General features: G+C 38.7%; 1 protein-coding gene across 1 annotated transcript; it reads right to left on the bottom strand.

Annotated features, from left to right (window-relative positions):
* Positions 1 to 1136: 1136 nt before the first annotated feature.
* Positions 1137 to 22137, bottom strand: LOC127633810 (nuclear protein localization protein 4 homolog). Its single transcript, XM_052113130.1, has 17 exons — positions 22000 to 22137; positions 20916 to 20996; positions 17808 to 17917; positions 17457 to 17681; positions 17189 to 17237; positions 14492 to 14586; positions 14287 to 14410; positions 13891 to 14070; positions 13373 to 13459; positions 13018 to 13089; positions 12768 to 12894; positions 12100 to 12260; positions 9637 to 9708; positions 9382 to 9474; positions 9067 to 9186; positions 3527 to 3629; positions 1137 to 3071 (listed from the first exon to the last, which is right to left on the bottom strand). Exons 1-17 carry the CDS (start codon positions 22012 to 22014, stop codon positions 2914 to 2916), a joined length of 1872 nt encoding a protein of 623 aa, XP_051969090.1. The 5' UTR covers positions 22015 to 22137; the 3' UTR covers positions 1137 to 2913.
* Between the last annotated feature and the right edge of the window lie 657 nt (positions 22138 to 22794).

Raw genomic sequence — 22794 nt, 5'->3', positions numbered from 1 at the left:
TATATATATTACAAAGCTGAAGGTAAAATACTGAAGGTAAAAAAAAATATATATATATATATATATAAATTATTTTTGTCATGGCTTTGAAGATTTTATTATTTTCCGTGACAATTTCCTGATTTTCCTGCAGATAGAAGATTTAAGACGTGCAGGTAAGATGCGTTTGATGTTGATAGTTCACTCAATCATTCCTGCGACTCATCTGCCACGCATATGGCGGCTGGAGGTGAAACATCAGGTCGTTTCTTTAACCCTTGTTTCTAATGTTGAACAGAAACACTCAAATCACAACTACAAAAGACATGAATTGAAAGAATACATAAGAATACCGTAAAGTTAGTCATTATTGAAAAATAAACCCTGACATAGTGTTTATTAGTTGTTTTATCTCCCTGAAGGGGTTTCATGTGAAAGGTACTGGCTTATGAACATTGCTTTTTCCCAAAACAAAATTGCGTTCCTCACACGTTTTTCTTTAATTTCCTAGTCAAATGAGGAGTAGTGATGGGAAGATCGGATCATTTTACTGACTTGAATCTTTGAGTCTCGTTCAGCAATATGAGTGAATCTTTATTCAAGTAATTTCGTTCATTTGAGCAGAATTTAATTAAAATGTTACATTACTAATTATTTCTGTTTCCTGAACAGCGCCTATATGGCTTTCACAGCAACACAAAATGAACAAATCACTCTCTGAGACTACTGGTTCTTGTGAGTCACATAAAAGATTTGTTCAAAATGAATGAATCGTTCATGATCGACCCATCACTAATGAGGAGTTTTTGATAAGGTTGAGTTGCACTCATAAATGAACCTATAACGAAAGCTTTAGATATTACTACACTACACATTTCTCCATTAAGCAGAACCTTTATTTTAAGAAAGCATCCAAAAACCTGAATACAACCATATGTGCTGTCTTCAAGGCCCCACTTAACGTATGGGATATGTAAAGCCTTTGAAGAATGTCTACAGCTATGTACAGTATATGTCATGCAGCACAGGGCCCCATTCTGGTATTTCCCAATATGGATTTGAATTACATACAGACAGTAGCTTCTATGTTAAAAGATAAACATTAACATATATATGTACAACAAAATCAGTAAAAAAAAAAAAAAAAGACAAGACTACTGTATCCAAAAGAATCAGTTTTATTGTTGAACTATTCTCTCTGTATTTAAAATTCCAAAACCAGTTGACAGCACAGAAGTCAGGGCATCTCTTCTTGCACTTTGTGACAATGAAGTGTAAGCACAGCCATCTGCAGCTCAGGGAAAATATATACTTTTATATCCTCACTCCAAAATGCAAGTCATCTCAACTTTTTAGAACAAACCCCAGATTAAGAGAACAATGTGATTTTGACCAACGTAACTCCCTTGAAGTGAACTAGATTGCATTTTTAAAAATGTCAGAGACAGAAATGATGGGTGAGTCTGAGAACCAGGAAACCCTACAAAATATTATGCAATAAAACACTGCAATGGAAACATCTAGATCACTTAATTTTAGAGGGCTGAAATTTTCCTGAATGCATATTTAAGGGATTGCATTTTTGGGCTTGTTTCTAAAATGCTTCAAATCTGGACCAAATAAAAATGTCAAAAGGTGACCGTTCTTGTCTAGAGAAGAATTCATCTGTTGACCTCTACTAACCAATCGGCACCGAGCAAGATCTATGAGGCTGGTTAACAAAATAGTTGCTTCTTTTTCAGAAATCAATTCAAATCAAGGCAAAAATGTAAATTAAGTAGACTCAAGTTTCAAATTGTCATTTTATATCTGTTGTTCTGTTCACTCCCTATCAATCAACCGCTTTCTGAGCCAGGTGTGAGAAACCTGGCTCGACAGGTGGGGAGTGAGCATTTTCAGAGATGGCTCAGACAAAACCCTTTGAAGATAAAATGACACAGGCTGCTATGGGGCTGAAAAGTGAAAAACAACAACAACAACAACAAAAAAAAAACACTTGGACTTGCACCAGGGGGGATGGAATGGGAAATGGATGATGAAAGAGGGATGACAGTGAAATGGTGCAGAAAAGGGTACCAGAAGTAAAGCTGAGTGGCTACAGTTTTAGCAAAGCAAACATATACCATTCCACATTCAAAGCATAGCTTCTTAAGCCTTCTGAGGTCAAATGTCAAACTGCAATCTTGATGAAATGGAACTGCTCTCTGGATCTACGGCAAAACCAAACATTCAGACTTCAATTTAACCAATAAGCATTTAGAACTAACTCAAAAATACTCACCACCAATCAAAAGTGAATTGTGAAAAATAATGAGAAAATAGAACGCACATTAAGAAAGTGTTCTGAATGTGCAACACTACTGTTGAAAATCAAAGAAATCAGTGCGATGTGAAAAGGTCAGTACAGTGTTTATTGTACAAGTTTTGGTGTGCAAGCTAACAGGCCGAACACTTTTCCTGAAAATGAGATTGAACTGCATTTCTCTCAACATACAACTAGCGTCAAAAAAAGTTTCATTTGAAATTAAATAACAGTATTATTCCATCTCTGTTTATTATATACACAACATCCTCAGTTGGAGTTGGGGGGATTGATAATTTTTCACCAATGGTGCCGAAAAGTTACATTGGACCGCTAAGGGAGATGAGATGTGTGGAAGGAGCTTTGCCCAAATAAAAGTCCCAGAATGCACTGGTTTCACACAGAGAGTGCTACATGGGTACAACCCATATTCTTCAGCCACCAATCATCGAAATAATGCAGCTCACGCATTTGATTGGCCGCACATTCAAGTACATGCCGGCATCGGCATTTCGGATTTGAGGAGTTAAGGATTAGGCATACTAAAACGGCAGAAATACAGGAAAGCACTCTCTCACTGCTGTTCCCGGTGGGATGAGTGGTGCAGCCCGAATCTGAAGGTTTTTTTTTGTTTAGCTTTGAGGCAAACTACACATCTCGCAGTGCTCAGTGCCAGGCTGGTTCATAAAGGTGCAGTGGAGGCAGGACCACACAGCTGATGAGGATTGTGGGACAGCTGGCCCGCCCATGGCATAATCCAGAGATCCAGATGGCTGCCCGCCCACTGTGCCTAAGATAATGAATTGAAGATGGAGATAAAAAGAATGAATTCAGTCCTTGATCAAAGTGCATCAAAAATGGAGTTCACAACTAATAGGCCTATTTCTCCAGAAAATCCTTTATCACTTTTCATAGGATTGAAAAAACAGCAACTGGTGAATGGCAAGATTGAGAACATAAACAATGGCATGAATCACTTGACCAATTAAACTCTTTGCTGTGTTAATGGCTCTAGCATCTGGAACTGAACTTCTGTTGTGTTTGGGGAAAAAAAAAAATTGTTCAGTCACTGCTCTCGCAGTCTCATCGATTGCAACCCATGCTGATTGCCACCAAGCATTTTTCTACACTCTAATCTGAAAGCTCGATAACTCCTTTTAACATCTTTAACTTTCAAACGAGTCAAATGATTACTCTAGGCATGAATCTATAAATGCCGTCTGATAGCTTTGTATAACTACTCACTGCAGAGCTGCTCAATGGTGGCCCACTGCTCGGATTTCTTCCAGGTCTGAGCCAGTTCCTCATTGGATGTCTTCACTGCATCCAGCAGAAGCCCAATACTGTCCTGTAGACATAAAAAAAGAAAAAGAGGGGGACTGTCAGCTTTGTACAAGACAGAAATGCAAAACCAGAATATTTTTCCCAGAAGAGGGAATAAGTCATCGAAACATTGCTTAATCTATTAATTCAGCGGCATGCGGTCAGCCCCTTCAAAGCCTTCAGAGAAGGGCTGACATGAATTGAGGCAGCAATGTTAATCAATTAATGAAAAGCTCTTCCTCGCATCTATTTAACAATGTATTTGCATTTAATAAATAAATGCATTAAATTACAGAAATATACAATTTCAAAAACTACTTAAATGTAATATATCTTCGCATTGTTTCTTCTAACGGAGTGTAAGTAGTCTGTGACAGCCAATCAAATCACACTGTAGAGCTGTCACAATGTGACCCTTCAGAGGACATTTTTTGAAGGGTTGTGTGTGATTCAATTGTAGTAGCAGAAATTCTGACCAGTCAGATGTGTTCATTTCACAATGAAGGTTGGCCTTCAGCTGTTTGCCCCCTTCACAGTTCTCGGGAGAAGTGGTTATGCCACTGAATGAATGAATGATAGAAGGGGTACCTGGTTAATGCACCACACGCCACTGATTAAATTGCATGGGAGCATCTGTAGCTGTGTGCCATTCTCTTCTTTTATTGTAAATCATGACCTTTTTTGACAGTGCACCTGCCCTGATTGTTTGGATGTGCACACAACTTGCGTAAAAAAAAAGAAAAGAAAAATATATTATTGTAGGTTCTACTCAAGAACTATAAGCCTCTATTTTATAAAAACAGTCTGCTGCCATCACGCTTTGACTTCACTGATGTACACATGGAGGGCACACATTTTGCAACAAAGGTACAATTAAGCAATAAGTACGAGAAGCCATATACCTGTACAGAAGAGGTAATATTGATTCATATGGGTATATTTAAATTGTAATGTCCACTCTGCTGACAAATGAAAATAATTAATTTTCCAGCTAATGCTGTTAATTATACAGGGGACTTGTAACAAGGTACATTCTGAAAATAGACATTTTACTAATATTTTATTAGTTTTTAAAAATTCTTTCAAAACAAAGTAATGCATTTAATCAATAAACATCATTTTATATTTAATATATACATTTTTTTACATGTTTATTGTTTAATTGCATAATTTTTTATATTTACAAGTATTTACATTGATTTGTTGAACACGTGCTAAAAACCAGTACTGTCTCTTTAACATAAACAGCATTTCCGTAAAGTGTTTGTAAATGGCCGCATGTTAACAAGAGACTTGAATGTCTTTATCTCATCTGAGCTATGCATGATTAGAAATAAATGTAACCTTTTTGTTGTTTTGATCAACAGCTGAAGAACAAAAAGGGTATTAAGAGACATTATTCAATGATAAATGGGTCATGTGGATCGTCTTTGGACACTCATTACACACAACGACTTTATTCTCAACATGCAGTGAAAGGATCTTGCGATTACTCCACCATACTACACAATTATTGATAAATGAAATCTGAACATTTACAAATGAAACAGTTGCTGAATATATACATTTTAGCCGCATACGTTGAAAGTTGGTTGCAAATGTGAATTATCTGCTCTTATTGTACTGGAGGGTTCCGCTTAGAGTAAAGATCGATCTTAGAATTTAAGAATCGATATCAAGATCATTTAAATGAAGATTGTGATGCATCAGAAAATATATATTTTTACCCAGCCCTAGAGAGAAGATAAAATCTTTTTCAAGTCACCAATAAAAAATATAAACAAGGTCACTTTTACACACCCAATCTAGGTTAGTTTAGGGAGGGTTAAGAAATTACACAGACAAGTGTTATAAATTGTAACAGGAACAGCAAGCTTTCATTAAAAGACTACTACTCAACTCTTTGAGGAAGTCACTGACTCAAGTCTTCATTGTCAGGTAAGACAATACGATAAACATGAGGCAAGTAGCTCAATAAGTGAATAAATTAATAATTAGGCAAATAAATATCAATACATATTGAAATGCACTACCTGACCAAAAAAGTGTCACCGTTTGGATTTAAGGCAGTGTTATGATCTGGGGTTTCTTTAATTGGTCTAAGCTCAGCAATGTTATGCAGCAATAAAATGAAGTCAGCTGTCTACCTGAATGACCAGGTCATCCCACCAATGGGTTTTTTTCTTCCCTGATGGCATGGGTAAATTCCAGGACGACAATGCCAATATTCATTGGGCTCAAAATTTGAAAGAGTGGTTCAGGGAGCATGAAGAATAATTTTCACACATGAATTGGCCTCCACAAAGTCCTGAACTTAACCCCATTGAAAGAATTTGGGATGTGCTAGAGAAGACTTTACGGAGTTGTTCGACTCTCCTGTCTTCAATTCAAGATCTCGGCCAAAAATTAATGCGACTCTGGACAGAAATAAATGTTGTGACTTCACAACAAGTTGTCGAAACAATGCCTTGCTTTGGGCCCAAAGCTAAACGCGGTCCAACGAAATATTAAGAGTATGCAACTTTTTTTTTTGTCCAGGCAGTGTATAAAAAATATCTTAAAATATATGTATACAATAAATTGTATTCCTTATTATGTTTCCCTTTTCCTTTCTTCCTTTTGACTTGTAGATTGAAACCATTTAACATGTTTCAGAAATAATTATTTTTATTTATTTTTTCAGTTCATTTTACCATCCAGGTAAATTTTAATAGTTTCAGTTCAGTTAGATATATTCAGCTAAAATCAGAGAATCACAAATACTTAAGTAGATAGAGGCTCACACAGAGAATAAAATCTACCTGGATGGTAAAAAGAACTGAATCTTTTAATAAAAATAAATAATAATACTAATAATACAGTGAGGAAAATAAGTATTTGAACACCCTGCTATTTTGCAAGTTCTCCCACTTAGAAATCATGGAGGGGTCTGAAATTGTCATCGTAGGTGCATGTCCACTGTGAGAGACATAATCTAAAAAACAAAATCCAGAAATCACAATGTATGATTTTTTTACTATTTATTTGTATGATACAGCTGCAAATAAGTATTTGAACACCTGAGAAAATCAATGTTAATATTTGGTACAGTAGCCTTTGTTTGCAATTACAGAGGTCAAACGTTTCCTGTAGTTTTTCACCAGGTTTGCACACACTGCAGGAGGGATTTTGGCCCACTCCTCCGCACAGATCTTCTCTAGATCAGTCAGGTTTCTGGGCTGTCGCTGAGAAACACGGAGTTTGAGCTCCCTCCAAAGATTCTCTATTGGGTTTAGGTCTGGAGACTGGCTAGGCCACGCCAGAACCTTGATATGCTTCTTACAGAGCCACTCCTTGGTTATCCTGGCTGTGTGCTTCGGGTCATTGTCATGTTGGAAGACCCAGCCTTGACCCATCTTCAATGCTCTAACTGAGGGAAGGAGGTTGTTCCCCAAAATCTCGCAATACATGGCCCCGGTCATCCTCTCCTTAATACAGTGCAGTCGCCCTGTCCCATGTGCAGAAAAACACCCCCAAAGCATGATGCTATCACCCCCATGCTTCACAGTAGGGATGGTGTTCTTGGGATGGTACTCATCATTCTTCTTCCTCCAAACACGGTTATTGGAATTATGACCAAAAAGTTCTATTTTGGTCTCATCTGACCACATGACTTTCTCCCATGACTCCTCTGGATCATCCAAATGGTCATTGGCAAACTTAAGACGGGCCTTGACATGTGCTGGTTTAAGCAGGGGAACCTTCCGTGCCATGCACGATTTCAAACCATGACGTCTTAGTGTATTACCAACAGTAACCTTGGAAACGGTGGTCCCAGCTCTTTTCAGGTCATTGACCAGCTCCTCCCGTGTAGTTCTGGGCTGATTTCTCACCTTTCTTAGGATCATTGAGACCCCACGAGGTGAGATCTTGCATGGAGCCCCAGTCCGAGGGAGATTGACAGTCATGTTTAGCTTCTTCCATTTTCTAATGATTGCTCCAACAGTGGACCTTTTTTCACCAAGCTGCTTGGCAATTACCCCGTAGCCCTTTCCAGCCTTGTGGAGGTGTACAATTTTGTCTCTAGTGTCTTTGGACAGCTCTTTGGTCTTGGCCATGTTAGTAGTTGGATTCTTACTGATTGTATGGGGTGGACAGGTGTCTTTATGCAGCTAACGACCTCAAACAGGTGCATCTAATTTAGGATAATAAATGGAGTGGAGGTGGACATTTTAAAGGCAGACTAACAGGTCTTTGAGGGTCAGAATTCTAGCTGATAGACAGGTGTTCAAATACTTATTTGCAGCTGTATCATACAAATAAATAGTTAAAAAATCATACATTGTGATTTCTGGATTTTTTTTTAGATTATGTCTCTCACAGTGGACATGTACCTCACGATGACAATTTCAGACCCCTCCATGATTTCCAAGTGGGAGAACTTGCAAAATAGCAGGGTGTTCAAATACTTATTTTCCTCACTGTAAATATAATAATAATTTCTGAAAAATATAACATTGCAATATGGTTTCCTGTTTCTTTTCAAGGTTAAAATTAATTTATTTTCAGTTAATCTTATCTTGACTTTTAGGATGCAACCATAATCCATTTCAGAAATGCTATTTTTTTTTCTCCCAGTTCCAAACGGGTAGATTTTATTAGTTTTGGCTCAGTTCACTTCTCTGTGTGATCCTCGGTCTACTTATTTGTGATTCACGGTGTTTAGATGAAGATCTCCCATTCAGTTTAATGCTGCAGTAGGTATAGCTGCAGCCCAGAGATCTCCAAATAGGGGTGGAATCTCCAAAAGAGGGCAGGGTAACTCCAGAAGGGTTGGGGTTTCTCCAGAAAGGGGTTGGGCCAACTCCAAAAGATGGTGACACATAGTTAGGGGCTCTGTATATCTTTGCTGGCTGTGCTCCTGCCCCTTTTTGGAGAACGGCCTACAGTTATATCCTCATTTAATGGGAGTTGTTGCCCATTTGTGTTGATATATCACAGTCACACACTAGGGGGAGTTGTATTCAATCAGTGTTTTTAACCATGCATTAAAATAGTAATAAAACAACAACAACCGGAGTTGTAGTACAAATAAAATAAAATATCCTGAATAAGATCTCCTTTTCAATCTCCTTTGCTGACTGATTATATTCAAAATCTAACCGCCAGTCATAAACAGAAAAATATTTAAATGAGTCGTAAGGGAATGAAGTAGGGGGGCGTTCATCAAAAAAAGGTTGAGAACCACTGAATAGAAAGAGTTCTAGGTGCGTGTGCACCACAGCATGTGTAATGGCTATTAAAGGTTTAAGAAGTGCACGCTCGTTAAATTAATACTGCAATTCACATGAATACTTTTGACATTATTCAAACTGAATTTAACAGGGGGTTACACCTGGAACAACTTTCAGGAACCAAAAAAAAAAACTGGGGACAGGCTTATAAGTGTCGGAATAACTAAATTAATACAATAAAAAACAGACCTGCAAGGGCATGACCTCATTGGTGACAAGAAAGAGGAGCAGGTGGAAGTCTGAGACGATGTCCAGGAAGGTTGTGGAGGAAGAACACTGGGAAAGATATGTTGCTAAACTGTGGAAGTCCTGCACATACAAAAATAGACACTCTTTTAAGTGAACATTTCGTGAATGGTGTACTTATGGAGGTGCGATGCCATTGTAAATATTACAGTTTTATTAAAGACAGTAAACAAAGCCAGGGTGATTCATGTTTTCAAACAGAAGCAGATATAGCCATCTGCAGATATGATGGATTGAAAAACAATGCGGTGCGCATACCTGAGTCTCTCCCAGAGCATCTCTGTTTTCAATGGGGAAGCGGAGAGTGGAAGAGAACGTGAACACTGGGTCTTTTGGGAAAGTTGTTGTGATCTGAAACACAGAGGGTTAAACCGCAATGTGAAACATAAGACCAGACTTAACTAAAAGTACAGTAATGCCTTGAACTGTAATCTATATTTTAGCATTAATTAGTTTGAAAATTGACTAATACATAGACTAAGGTGTGAGTGTAACAAGAAGACAATTACTCACATCAATAATCAAGTACTCCACTGGTAGCGGTCGAGCTAAATATGTGATGTCATTGCCGAATTTGTCTTTATCCTAGGTGTAAAAAGAGATTTAAAAAGTTAAAACCGTATACCTTTTTGAAAACTAATCTGCTGCATTCTTCCGACAGAAATAAAGCTGATACAAGACTGTTTATGCCCAAAGCAAGAGAATTAGGGCCCTTTTCCACTGCAGGAACTAAAGGCCTTTTTAGGTACTTTTACCCTGAACTAGTACTCGTCATTTTTGCACATGAGGAATTAGTCAAGTCAAGTGTTTTTTTTTATTGTCGTTCAACCATATACAGTTAGTACAGTACACAGTGAAACTAGACAACATTCCTCCAGGACCATGGTGCTACATAAAAACAACATAGGACAAACACAAAACCACATGAGACTATATAGGTATTTCATTTAGTTGTGTAAAGTGCACGTGCAAACGTGTGCATAATGTAAGGGACAGTACATTACATTTAAAAAAATTAACAGGACAACAGGCTCAGTGAGAGACAGTGCAGCGCCGACCAGTACACAGTAGTGCAAAAAGATGACAGTTTCTAAAAGTGCCAAATGTAAACATAACATACTATGAGATGAGTGCTCCATTCACAAAACAGTTATTGAGGTAGCAGCCAGGTATTAAGTGACAATAATTAAAGTGCAACTCAGGACACGTGTGTGTGTGTCAGTCCAGTAAGTATTGAGGAGTCTGATGGCTTGGGGAAGAAGCTGTTACACAGTCTGTCCGTGAGGGCCCGAATGCTTTGGTACCTCTTGCCAGACAGCAGGAGGGTGAAGAGTTTGTGTGAGGGGTCACCCACAATTCTGGTTGCTTTTCGGATGCATTGTTTTTTGTAAATGTCTTTGATGGAGGGAAGAGAGACCCCGATGATCTTCTCAGCTGTCCTCACTATCCTCTGCAGGGCTTTGCGGTCCGAAACGGTGCAAGTCCCAAACCAGGCAGTGATGCAGCTGCTCAGGATGCTCTCAATAGTCCCTCTATAGAATGTAGTGAGGATGGGGGTTGGGAGATGGGCTTTCCTCAGACTTCGAAGTAAGTAGAGACGCTGCTGGGCTTTCTTGGTAATAGAGCTGGTGTTGAGGGACCAGGTGAGGTTCTCCACCAGGTGAAAACCAAGGAATTTGGTGCTCTTGACGATCTCCACAGAGGAGCCGTCGATGTTCAGCGGAGAGCATTCACATTTTGCTCTCCTAAAGTCAACAACCATCTCTTTTGTTTGTCTTGCTCCGATGTCCATGTGCCGTAAAAGTCGGGCTAAGTGACAAAAATAGCACCATTTTGGATCCGGAGTGGCCGCTGCGTGCTATCGCGCCGCCATCTTGGATCTAGGATCCAAGAGTTCCATAGAGTTCCAACTATAGTTACTCATAGCCGTTAAAAGGGACTTTAGACAGTGTTGCGTGCATGTTACTGCATAGCTAACTTTCATCAAGACTTCCTTTTTAGGTCATTGAGTAAACAGTTCATTACAGTATTTATTATGTTAAATTATTAAAGCCTTAATTGTAAAATATTGCATTGATAAATGGGTTTATAGTGCATTTTGAACAGATTTACATGTTTAAAACAGGCTGCGCGCCTCATCTCTCCTCTCACTGCGGCTTTAGGGATGCAGCATTTTACGCACGGCTCACGCTCCCAGTGTAAAAACTGTAACCTAAAGACACTGCATATGATATCTGGAAAATGCTGCGTTCGTGGTCTGTATAAAGAGGTAGGATGAAAATAAGGTGCGTTTCAAACCGTTCTGAGACCAGTTTTCTTAAAGAGTTCCATTCATTCAAAAATCACTGTGACGAGGAGGAGGGCGTGGCCTGGCCATGAGGGTGCATCTTGTGTGTATGTTGTGTTGGAAGTTTATTTGTATCATTAAAACTTTATGTTGACCACTAAGCCAGGTCCCAGCTTCCTCCATTCCCGACCAAACAGAGATCTTAAGCAATCACTTAAGCAATTAACTGATTAGGCAGCAAGGCATTTGCCTACGTTTTCAGATGTAGCCACAGTGTGTGTAAAACAGCCCTAACAAAAGTGTTGCTACAATCCTGTCATCCTCTGTCAGTGTTGTTGCTGCTACTGAATCACATGTGCAAACAATGTCAGAACAAAATTGGTCGACACTAGATGACGTCACTACAGGGGTTACTTTTGAGAGGGAAAAATCTTGTTGGGTGTGCCGTTCCTCTTTAGAGTTCTCATCTAAATTGTTCCTAAGGGAAAAGTACAGGGACTGTATGTGGGAAAGTGGCTACACAAGATTTGGGGCAACACAGACTGAAGTCACCAGGAACTGTGTGACTGCATGACATATTCCAGAGCTATGCATATCTGTATGCATGTCTATGAATCATTATGCATGCAGCCTATGTATTGCGCAGCATGCTGCGCGAATGATTATTTGTATAGGTGTCAGTTCTGTACCTTATAAAAGACATCAGGGACATACTGCTCTGTGCTGGACTCTTTGGCATAGCCAAGTTCAGGAGCATCTCTGCAGGGAAGTAGACATTCATCCCTCACCAGAGCCATGCACTGATTGGACACCTGGTACCCTTCAAAGTGAACCTGGTTATCGGGACCACCTGTCAACACATTATGGTTTTGTGAGTCAAGTCACCTTGGCACTTCATGTTAGCAGGATGTGCAATGCACCATGTAGCATGCTACGGAGCATTTCAAATCAATCACATATGAGATTTTAAGTTACATACTATGCAGTAGAGAGCAAGGTCACTCATTATGTTTTAGAACGGAGCTCATGTTCAGTGCTCAACATTACCCAATAATCAATTCTACATCAAGCTAAAAAAAATGGACATTCGGAGTCAGTATATGCATTATAGGACATTTTTATTTGTCTAATTTAATTTGTGAGAACCAATAGTCATAAGCTCATAATTCCTTTAGCACTAAACCTGTTCGTCAGGTACTAATAAAATACTCAAACAATTGCCAGAGTGATTCATCAGTCACTAACCAAATACCATACAGATCAAACAGCTGTTTGACCCAGTCAAATGTCATTGTTTAGAACCACACTGTATAAAGGATGAGCAGTAGTACATCTTGCGAAAGAGAAAGCTGTGTACCTGTTGCAACCACTGTAACAAACTTGGATCCAAAATGCCCATCTGGGGAAAGCCGACATGGGTTGGCATGTTGGTTCTGGAAGTGCCCAGCTGTGATGCACTCCTCTGCACTCAGAAAGTGGGAGTCCTTGACAGAGGGACACATGTCCATTCGCCAATCACAATGTGAGGACGCACCATGCGGTCAGTAAAAGGAGCAACTCCCCAGTAATGTCTGTTTCTGGTATGCTTTAGATATTTGGCGACTTACCTTGTTTCTGCTGTAGCGGACAGTGCCTATCCTTGTGTCCTCTGACAGTAGATCTGTAAAAATCCACCCCACCTAAAATCAAAAGCCAATAAAACAAAAACACCTTTCATTAGAGCTTTTTAAAAATCAGGAGGGTAAAAAAAAACAAGATTAAATGACCTCAAGCTGCATTTTTCTTTTGCATGAAACAAACTGTTTCAAGATTACTTAAAGCAAATAAAACAGATTAAAACAAACCCAAATGAACTGTGATATGATGCGTAGGACCTGAGGTAATCTTCACTTCTTTTATGCATTACTATTTTTTGCACATATCCCGGACGAGCCCCCATTTTTAAAGAGGTATGGATCTCACCTTCCGCAGGCCCAACTTGGCAGCAATTTGCTCAACTGCTTCAGCCTTTGGATCCTCAATAAACTCAAGACTGTTCTGGGTTCCAATCTGAGACAAAGCACACAGGTGAGAAGAGGAGAAAATTTAGATGGCATAGTAGACAGTCAGTGGTTTCTATTCCCATATACTAATTAGCTACAAAAATTACAGTGATTAAATAATACAATATAGTACTACTTTATGATTCCTTGACAGGCATTTTAGATTAATCAGCAGACACTGACAGTGAGTTCTGATATTCTCTTTATCATTGATCAGTTCATCCATCCATCATTGGTTTAAGGCACACAAACATTAGCTGTACGCTCAATAACCTTGACCTCTGTTCTTCACAGAAGGACAAAGATTTCTTGCTCACTTAAAAAGGGTTAGCCTACAACTGCCCTCTTGTGTTTGTTTGATACCAGTTTAGCTACTGCTGTATTTGATGTAAAGAATACTGAGACACAAGCCAGTCAGACCTACTATAAGTCTCTCACCTGGGGTGGTTCATAAATGGCAGCCACCTCTGCGCGGATACCAAGAGGGATGTCTTTGTGCTCTGTGTAGCGACCATACAGGTAACCCATCCGCTGGTTACCCGTCTTTCTCCAGAAGTCGAGAAATCGGTCAGCAATGGTGTGGTTCTCGAACATTATGTTGTCCACATGTCTATATTTCTGCAACACAGATTTTTTTGGTAGTTCAACAGACAAAATTACAGAAATACAACACTGCCCCTCAGGGAGTTCTCATTTACTTGCTTGAGCAGGAAACAGAAGCGGAGGGCTCGTTTTAGGGCAAGAAATTGATTTCATGACAGTTTGTCTGTGTGTAATATAAGAGCTAGATGAAAGTGAAGATGCTTGTGATACAGACTGAGAGTAGCTGGCTACCTGTCTGTTGAGGGTGATGGCGCTGGGCTGGCACTTGGTACAGATGCCCTCTGGCCAGGGCGGATGCCCCTCACAGCCAGATTTAATCTTACAGCTAATGTTCTCAAGTGCAACAAACTTCCCCCTAAGAAACAAGAAATCTTGAAAATTACACGGTCCCTGTGGTCTTATTAGGTTATAGAAGAGAGTTCCAAAAAACACTTACTTGTCTGCACCACCAGTGAGTTTCCGTATGTAGGCATGGAAGGACATGTGCTTGACTGGTGGGTCAAGGTGGTTTAGATAGTCTTCATCAAAAGGCTATTAAATAAATGTATATATTTAGAACAGGGAAGATGAAATTGCAAAAGTGTGCTATTAGTCTTAGGTCCCTTTAAGAGGTTTATGCCTTATGTGCAGCGCTATGCGATACATCATATGCCCAAAGTCACTGGGCATGGCCATGAAGTTTTTATATTTTTGTGCAAGTATGAACTTAGTCTAGATGCAATTGGGTTGGCAAAAATCGGATGTCTAGCTGTTTCAAGTGCAATTTCATTTGGTGGTTCTTCTCTGTATATTGAACCATCTGCGTCCTATTATATAGTCCATTCCCTGTCAAGCAATGTCAATTAATTTAGCCCATTCATAAGACTTAAATCTTCTTAAAATGTTTTAGCAATAATCATATTGATCTACGGACACACAAATCATGGTTAGTATTAAAACTGATCAACAGCTCTTTGATATCATCTGCTGGTGGAATCCCCAAACTGCAAATGCTTAGCTCAATGACCCATTTCTCAGGTAAATATGTAGTAGTGGTGTAGTGGTCTAAGCACATCACTGGTAATCTGGTAATTAAGGACACTGGTTCGAGCCCCACAGCCACCACCGTTGTGTCCTTGAGCAAGGCACTTAACTCCAGGTTGCTCCAGGGGGATTGCCCTGTAATAAGGGCTCTGTAAGTCGCTTTGGATAAAAGCGTTTGCCAAATAAATGTAAAATGTAAATAGCAAATTGTGCAAGCCCTCCCATCTATGCCCACTTATGCTTCATGCTGACAGGAAAATTGTACTTAGAATTAGTGCTCTCATAAAAATTAAGATGTAGTGCATAGTCATTGTGCGTAGCGTTGCGCAAAGTGCGGTCACGAAAATAGAGCCCTTAATTAATGTTACAATGGTGTATTAATGAAATGGTTCATGCAAGATAAAGTTATGTGATTATTTACTCATCCCAATATCAAACCTGTATGAAGATATTTTTTATTTATTATGAGATTTAAGTCATATGTACATAAGTATTCACAGCCTTTGCTCAATACTTTGTTGAAGCACCTTTGGCACCAATTACAGACTTAAGTCTTTTTTGTGTATGATGCTACAAGCTTGGGACACCTATTTTTGGGCAGTTTCTCCCATTCTTCTTTGCAGGACCTCTCAAGCTCCATCAGGTTGGATGGGGAGCATCGGTGAACAGAAATTTTCAGATCTCTCCAGCGATGTTCAATCAGGTTCAAGTCTGTGCCACTCAAGGACATTCACAGAGTTGTCCTGTAGCCACTCCTTTGTTATCTTGGCTGTGTGCTTAGGGTCGTTGTCCTGTTGGAGGTCCAGAGTGCTCTGGAGCAGGTTTTCATCAAGGATGTCTCTGTACATTGTGCATTCATCTTTCCCTCGATCCTGACTAGTCTCCCAGTTCCTACTGCCACCACCATGCTTCACTGTAGGGATGGTATTTGCCAGGTGATGAGCGGTGCCTAGTTTCCTCCAGACATAACGCTTGTCATTCAGGCCAAAGAGTTCAATCTTTGTTTCATCAGACCAGAGAATTTTGTTTCTCATGGTCTGAGAGTCCTTCAGGTGCCTTTTGGCAAACTCCAGACGGGCTGTCATGTGCCTTTTACTGAGGAGCGGCTTCCGTCTGGCCACTCTACCATACAGGCCTGATTGGTGGAGTGCTGCAGAGATGGTTATTCTTCTGGAAGGTTCTCCTCTCTCCACAGAGAAATGCTGGAGCTCTGTCAGAGTGACCATCGGTTCTTGGTCACCTCCCTGACTAAGGCTCTTCTCCCCCGATCACTCAGTTTAGCCAGTTGACCAGCTCTAGGAAGAGTCCTGGTGGTTCCAAACTTCTTCCATTTACTGATGATGGAGGCCACTGTGCTCATTGGGACCTTCAATGCTGCAGAAAATGTTCTGTACCCTTCCCCAGATCTGTGCCTAGATACAATCCTGTCTCAGAGGTCTACAGACAATTCCTTGGACTTCTTGGCTTGGTTTGTGCTCTGACATGCACTGTTAACTGCGTGTCAGTTAACTGTGCACCTTTCCAAATCATGTCCAATTAACTGAATTTACCACAGGTGGACTCCAATCAAGTTGTAGAAACATTACAAGGATGATCAGTGGAAACAGGATCCACCTGAGCTCAATTTTGAGTGTCATGGCTGTGAATACTTATGTACATGTGATTTTTTTCATTTTTTATTTTTAATAAATTTGCAAAGATTTCAAATAAACTACTTTCATGTTGTCATTATGGGGTATTGTTTGTAGAATTTTGAGGAAAATAATGAATTTTATCTATTTTGTAATAAGGCTGTAACATAACAAAATCTGGAAAAAAATGAAGCGCTGTGAATACTTTCTGGATGCACTGTACAATACAAGACATTTGAAAGAATGAGCTCTTTTGAGCTCTTGACAGACATGGTCACTATGAACTGTCAATGTATGGAACATTTCTCCTATCATGTTCAACAAAAAAAAAAGCAACATACAGGTTTGAAAAACCTGAGAGTGAGTTCTGTACATAACAAAATCACATTTTCTGGTGAGCTATTCCTTTATCCAGTGTTGTGAAGACTCTCTGAGTTGCACATCTAGAATAGACCCATATTCTATGATGACATTTGTACCTCCAAAGGTACGCAGTGCACACATTTCCCCATGGGACCATGCCGGCACCTAAAAAACAGTGATAACGAATGCCTTGTATCAGAAATATTAAACACACTGCAGTTCTCATAGAAATTAATTATTTAAGGAGTTGAATAATGCATTAGACCCACTGTAAAGCATGGCAGAAAAATAACTTTGAAAATTCACCAGCCCTGGGAATACGAGGCTGTAAATCATTTTCCTGTGTAAAAAGGGAAGGGAGTGTCGAAAGAGAGGCAGACTCACAGCTGTGGGTCTCTGTTTCTGTAGATCTTTCCCTCCTGTTTGGACAGATACTGGTCGATCTCATCTTCTGGGATCTGTGGTGCAGAGTGCGAGCGGGATAAGGAAGATGAGGTGGAGGAAGAAGGGAAGGAGGGGAAGGAAGAAGAAGTGTGAGGCTGAGCAGTGTCCATATTCTCACTGGAGGGACCAACTGAAGATGGGAAGAGGAAAAGCATGTCGCCATGCCTAAAAGACAAAATAAAAACAACTTTGTGAGAATGGTCACATTTACTGGTATGTAAAACGCTAAGACACAAGCCTACAAACGCACAAATTAACAGAATAAACTATCTCTCTCGGCTGCACAATTACTTGATTTTCAGTAAGCTGAGGGCCTTGTTCTGTGACAGGACCTCTTCAGTCTTGTTCCGGTTCATGTAGACTGAGAAGCCATTTGAACTGAAGCCAAACTCTTTGGCAACCTAGTAGAAAGATAAAGGTTAAATCACATTGTCTCTGTTTATTTGATTTAGGAGAACAAAATGAGCAATGTAAGGAGCAAAATGATCAAAAGTGACCAAGTCTTTCCTTCTGTTCCTGGAATGTTTTCTAAAAAGCTATATGGCACTTAAGACCATGCTATTTTGCAACACTCTTTCTTGATCACGTTGAACAACTAATAAGTGGGAAGTTAGAACTCAAAGTTTTGAGTGCAGTGTCAGAACCATATCCGACAGAGATATATATCAGGCAATCAGACAACCAGTAGAAGCCCAAAATCAATGCTAATCCAATCAGCAAAAGCTTTTATTAGTTGCTCATGGTGCTCCCTCCTAAATTTAACCTGTAAGTATAACATACCAGCCTGGAGATGGATGCAATTGTAAAAAATTCAGCATGAACACTAGGGCTGAAATTATTAGTCTGCATTGGCGACAATATACATTGTCGACGAAACTTTTCATTGCCGAATACCGGTAGTGGTTTGATCTCATTTAATGTATCATGAAATCACATTAAACTCTAACAATGACACGCGAGAGCAGCACTGCAGTTCATGCTTGACTGAGGAGAGGAAAAATTACACAGCTCACAGTCCAGATACCTTCCAAACAGCTTCATGTGATGTAGATTGCAAAGTATGAGAAAATTAGAATGCAAAAATACAGAAGTAACCACTTTACTGAACCACTCTCGTTGTGGAATAAGTGGAGCTGGAGCTGCTGCTCCGCTGCAGCAAAACTTGCATGTCGAGCATCTTTAAAGGAAACACTACATTACATCTTTAATTCAGTTATATTTAATGCGTTATAGATTTAATAAAGTTCAAATAATACGGAAGCAGGTCATGTAAATAACTACTAACTCATTTCTCTGTCAGTCAGCACCTCTTCTATGAGTTGCACGAAGTGTCCTGATCTAAGGGGGAGAAATTGAAACTGCACCCGGCTGTTCCCTTGACGCTGGTCCCTTGAGCGCGCATGCTTAATGCAGCTAGATTATAACATGACGGCTCGCAATTTATTATTGAATCATAATACACGTGCCACTGTGCATTTCTCATTGTGAAAAAATTGCCAATATTCAGCTTTATTAATAAGAGAGAGTTTTTTTTGTGAGCTAAAGATGGATTGCTAAAAAATAATGGATGAATGGGGGGAAAGAGCCATGTCTTCAATGCCCAAATGCTTAATAAGTATTATTAGAAGAAATGGTGATGTTACACAGTAGTAAACACTCGACTGTCTTTGATGCAATTATCTGATTTGATATTAGTGTACAGTTGAAGTCAGAAGTTTACATACACTTTAGCCAAATACATTTAAACTCAGTTTTTCACAATTCCTGACATTTAATCATAGAAAAGATTCCCTGTCTTAGATCAGTTAGGATCACTACTTTATTTTAAGAGTGTTAAATGTCAGAATAATAGTAGAGAGAATTATTTATTGCAGCTTTTATGTCTTTCATCACATTCACAGTTGGTCAGAAGTTCACATACACTTTGTTAGTATTTGGTAGCATTGCCTTTATAATTGTTTAACTTGGGTCAAATGTTTTGGGTAGCCTTCCACAAGCTTCTCACAATAAGTTGCTTTGGCCCATTCCCCCAGACAAAACAGGTGTCAGGTTTGTAGGACTCCTTGCTCGTACATGCTTTTTCAGTGCTGCTCACACATTTTCTATTGGATTGAGGTCAGGGCTTTGTGATGGCCACTCAAATACCCTGACTTTGTTGTCCTTAAGCCATTTTGCCACAACTTTGGAGGTATGCTTGGGGTCATTGTACATTTGGAAGACCTATTTGCAACCAAGCTTTAACTTACTGGCTGATGTCTTGAGAAGTTGCTTCAATATATCCACATAAACGGTATGAGATCTACTTTTATATTTAATTTAATCACTGTAGGATAATAATGGGCTCATATAAGTAAATATGCTCTTCAATTTTTAAAAGGGGGAAGAGACAACTTCCTGTAGATTTTGTTGCTGACATCAACAAAAATAATGACACTTGATGCATGTCCTTGTACTGTAAAACCATGAACAAACCTATGCAACATAAAAGGAAATGCAACCCAGGATACATTAAATACAGATTATGTTTAATCTATGGCAGGTCGACACTTGATTTCCAATGTAAAATCTGTCCTGAAGCAAAACCAGTTGAGAACCACTGAGATAAAGGTACAGACAAGAACAGTTTGGCCTCAATGTTGCACCTACATTATATGTTAATTATTAATAATCATAAAACATTACTTTAAAAGCTCACACAGCGGATGTTATTTTTAATTTAGTAGTTCATTTAACATGATATGCTAACATGTAAACTAACATGCTTTAGTTATATAACATGTTATAGTTACATGATATTTTTTATCATGTTTATAATTCTGTTTATTATAATTCTGTTAGATTTCTTATTTTTTCTATTTATTTTCAAAAGGGAGACTTTTTTTTAACACATACTTCAATAAAATAAATGGTTTCAAGTGTCATTTATAATAAAGTGTTTGCTCAAAATAAATAAATTAATAAAATAACCCTTCTGTTTTCACTAATAATTGTAATTGTGTAATACCGTATACCGTGAAACTTTCTGAGATGGTTATCCTACTGTGAAAATCTCATACCGTTGCAACCCTATTAGCAGCACAGTCAAACATTTTTACTATACCAAACCATTCTCCAGGACAAATAATTATTTTCCAGGACATTTAAGTACTTTTCTCATTTTCCATTACTTTAACATGATTGGAAAATTCCAGGTTTTCCAAGACGCGTGGGAAACCTGGATAAACATATGATTATTTCTTGTGTGCATTTTATGAAAAGCAGTGTGTAAAGCCTGCCTTGACTAATTTAAACCAGACTTTTACAGTAGAAGGTAAATAAGGGCACAGAGCCAAAAAGGAGATAAAAGTTAATATAGCCTTTAAGAGTCACAAAGAGCCACTTGTGGGTTTTTCTTTTTACCTTCTTGAGGAACGCTGCAGCTGTCTCACGCTTCGTTGATGGGATTTTTTTCATTCCCCCTGGAGACTGGACACGGATGACCTGTCAATGAATAAACATAAGGGAAGAGACACTTAAGGTTAATGCAACAGGAATGTTTGTTGTACAGTTGTGTGCTTGATTCTTAAACAGATCTCGTACACAACTTAAGAATATTTTTTTTACAATCCTATGGCAAGTATTGAACCAGGATGAAATTCCATCTGTGAAAGCATTTCTGACACTTCCAAAAACAACCCATAACACCACAACCAATGAATTAGATCCAAACAAGCCAGTTAAGAAAAAAAAAAAAAACAGGTGGCTGGAGGGAAGACCTTAGACATTGGACATTCGATAAACTGCCACAGATAGCCACACGTCTCCATGTCCAAACACTCGCTGAATGCCTATTGCACTTTTGTTTTTCACTGTAAATAACTATTGGTAATTGTTTTACCATTCTATTCATCAATCAGCCTTTCATTTTTTATTTTAGAATATGACTCTCTATGTACAGCTATTGGTAAAGTGCAACTGGACTTTTTTTTTTTTTTTAAACATCATTCATCCAGTTCCTTCTTTCACTTGTCACTTTGTACAAAGTCAGGACAAAAGATAATTTGAAATTCAAGACACTTTCATCAACTGTAAATACACCTACCAGATATATACAACTGAGGGGAAAGAGTTTATTTCCGTATCTCACATTTATGGCAGTATCTTCATCTCCCTACTGTTAATAAAAATAAAATTCTGAATCCAGAAATAAAGTAAGTAAAAATAAAATAAGCAGCAGGCATAAAATTACACTGACTCATGCAGTAATGTCTGTGCCAAGCCAAATTATGTCAATCTCAGCAGAATTAATAAAGCACAGCAGTGAATCATAAATTAGTCAGATTAGTATAAGACACATATAACAGTTGTTTTGAGTGTTTAATGTGTTTTTGAAGGATTTGGGCTGAGTCTGATCATTAGCATCATGCTAACAATTCTGCTGCCTCATCAAAGGATGACAGACTTCACTCAAACTCTCTTCATACACGTACAAACAGTCACTTACTATGTTTTCTGTCATGTTGATGAGGTGAGCCGTCCCTCCTAGTGTCGCTGAAATGACAGTTCAAGTGTTTAAATGACGCTGTTTATGTAATGTGATCTGTTCGGATCTGACTAGCGATGCCAAACTCACAGAACCGGTGCTACATGTAAATGAATCCGGGCTGTGACGGGATCCTGCTTAAAGTGACCGGACAGAAACAAGGAAGTTCCATGTTCTGTTCCTGTATTTATTTTGGTTTATTTTTTAAATAAACTTTAAAGGAATAGTTCACCCAAAAATGAAAATTCTCTCATCATTTACTCATCCTCGATGTAATTATCAAAGAGATTATTGTAGTTACAAAGATGTGTCACTAGATGGCGATGTTACAAAGGTGCATCTAAGTAATGTTTATAATGTTTATACATAGAAGAAGAACATCCTTCGGCGGCTGTTTCTCGTATGGTAGGCTGCGTCCAATAAATCCCTTTTCTTTCTTTTTTTAAAGTTGGTTAAAAAATATATTTTATTGGTGACACAACTATTTAACAGCAATGGCAATTTACTTATACTCTCGGAATTCTAAAAGTATCTTTTAAGGAATTTATAACTGTGATTGATGCTATACCTTTTGAAATTATTTAATTATTAAAATATAACATTTTTTCAAGACCAAATATTGACTTTACTGTTAAGTTGGAAGGTATACTTATTTCAGATTAAAAAATAATAATAACAGCTATCATAGGAAAATCTGTCAAAATTGTGCAGCTCCATCAGCCAAAAGTGTTTCAAAATATTAATTGGGAAGAAACC

Source organism: Xyrauchen texanus, chromosome 40 (assembly GCF_025860055.1).
Source record: "Xyrauchen texanus isolate HMW12.3.18 chromosome 40, RBS_HiC_50CHRs, whole genome shotgun sequence".
NCBI lineage: Eukaryota > Metazoa > Chordata > Actinopteri > Cypriniformes > Catostomidae > Xyrauchen > Xyrauchen texanus.
The sequence above is the reverse complement of the archived record's forward strand: the minus strand, read 5'-3'. Positions and strand labels throughout refer to the sequence as shown.

Coding starts and splice junctions, on each gene's coding strand:
- LOC127633810 (XM_052113130.1), bottom strand. Junction 9,709..12,099: donor TCCCTGATGTCTTTTATAAG/GTACAGAACTGA, acceptor TTTTACACCTAG/GATAAAGACAAATTCGGCAA. Junction 3,630..9,066: donor ATGAGGTCATGCCCTTGCAG/GTCTGTTTTTTA, acceptor TTATGTCTACAG/GACAGTATTGGGCTTCTGCT.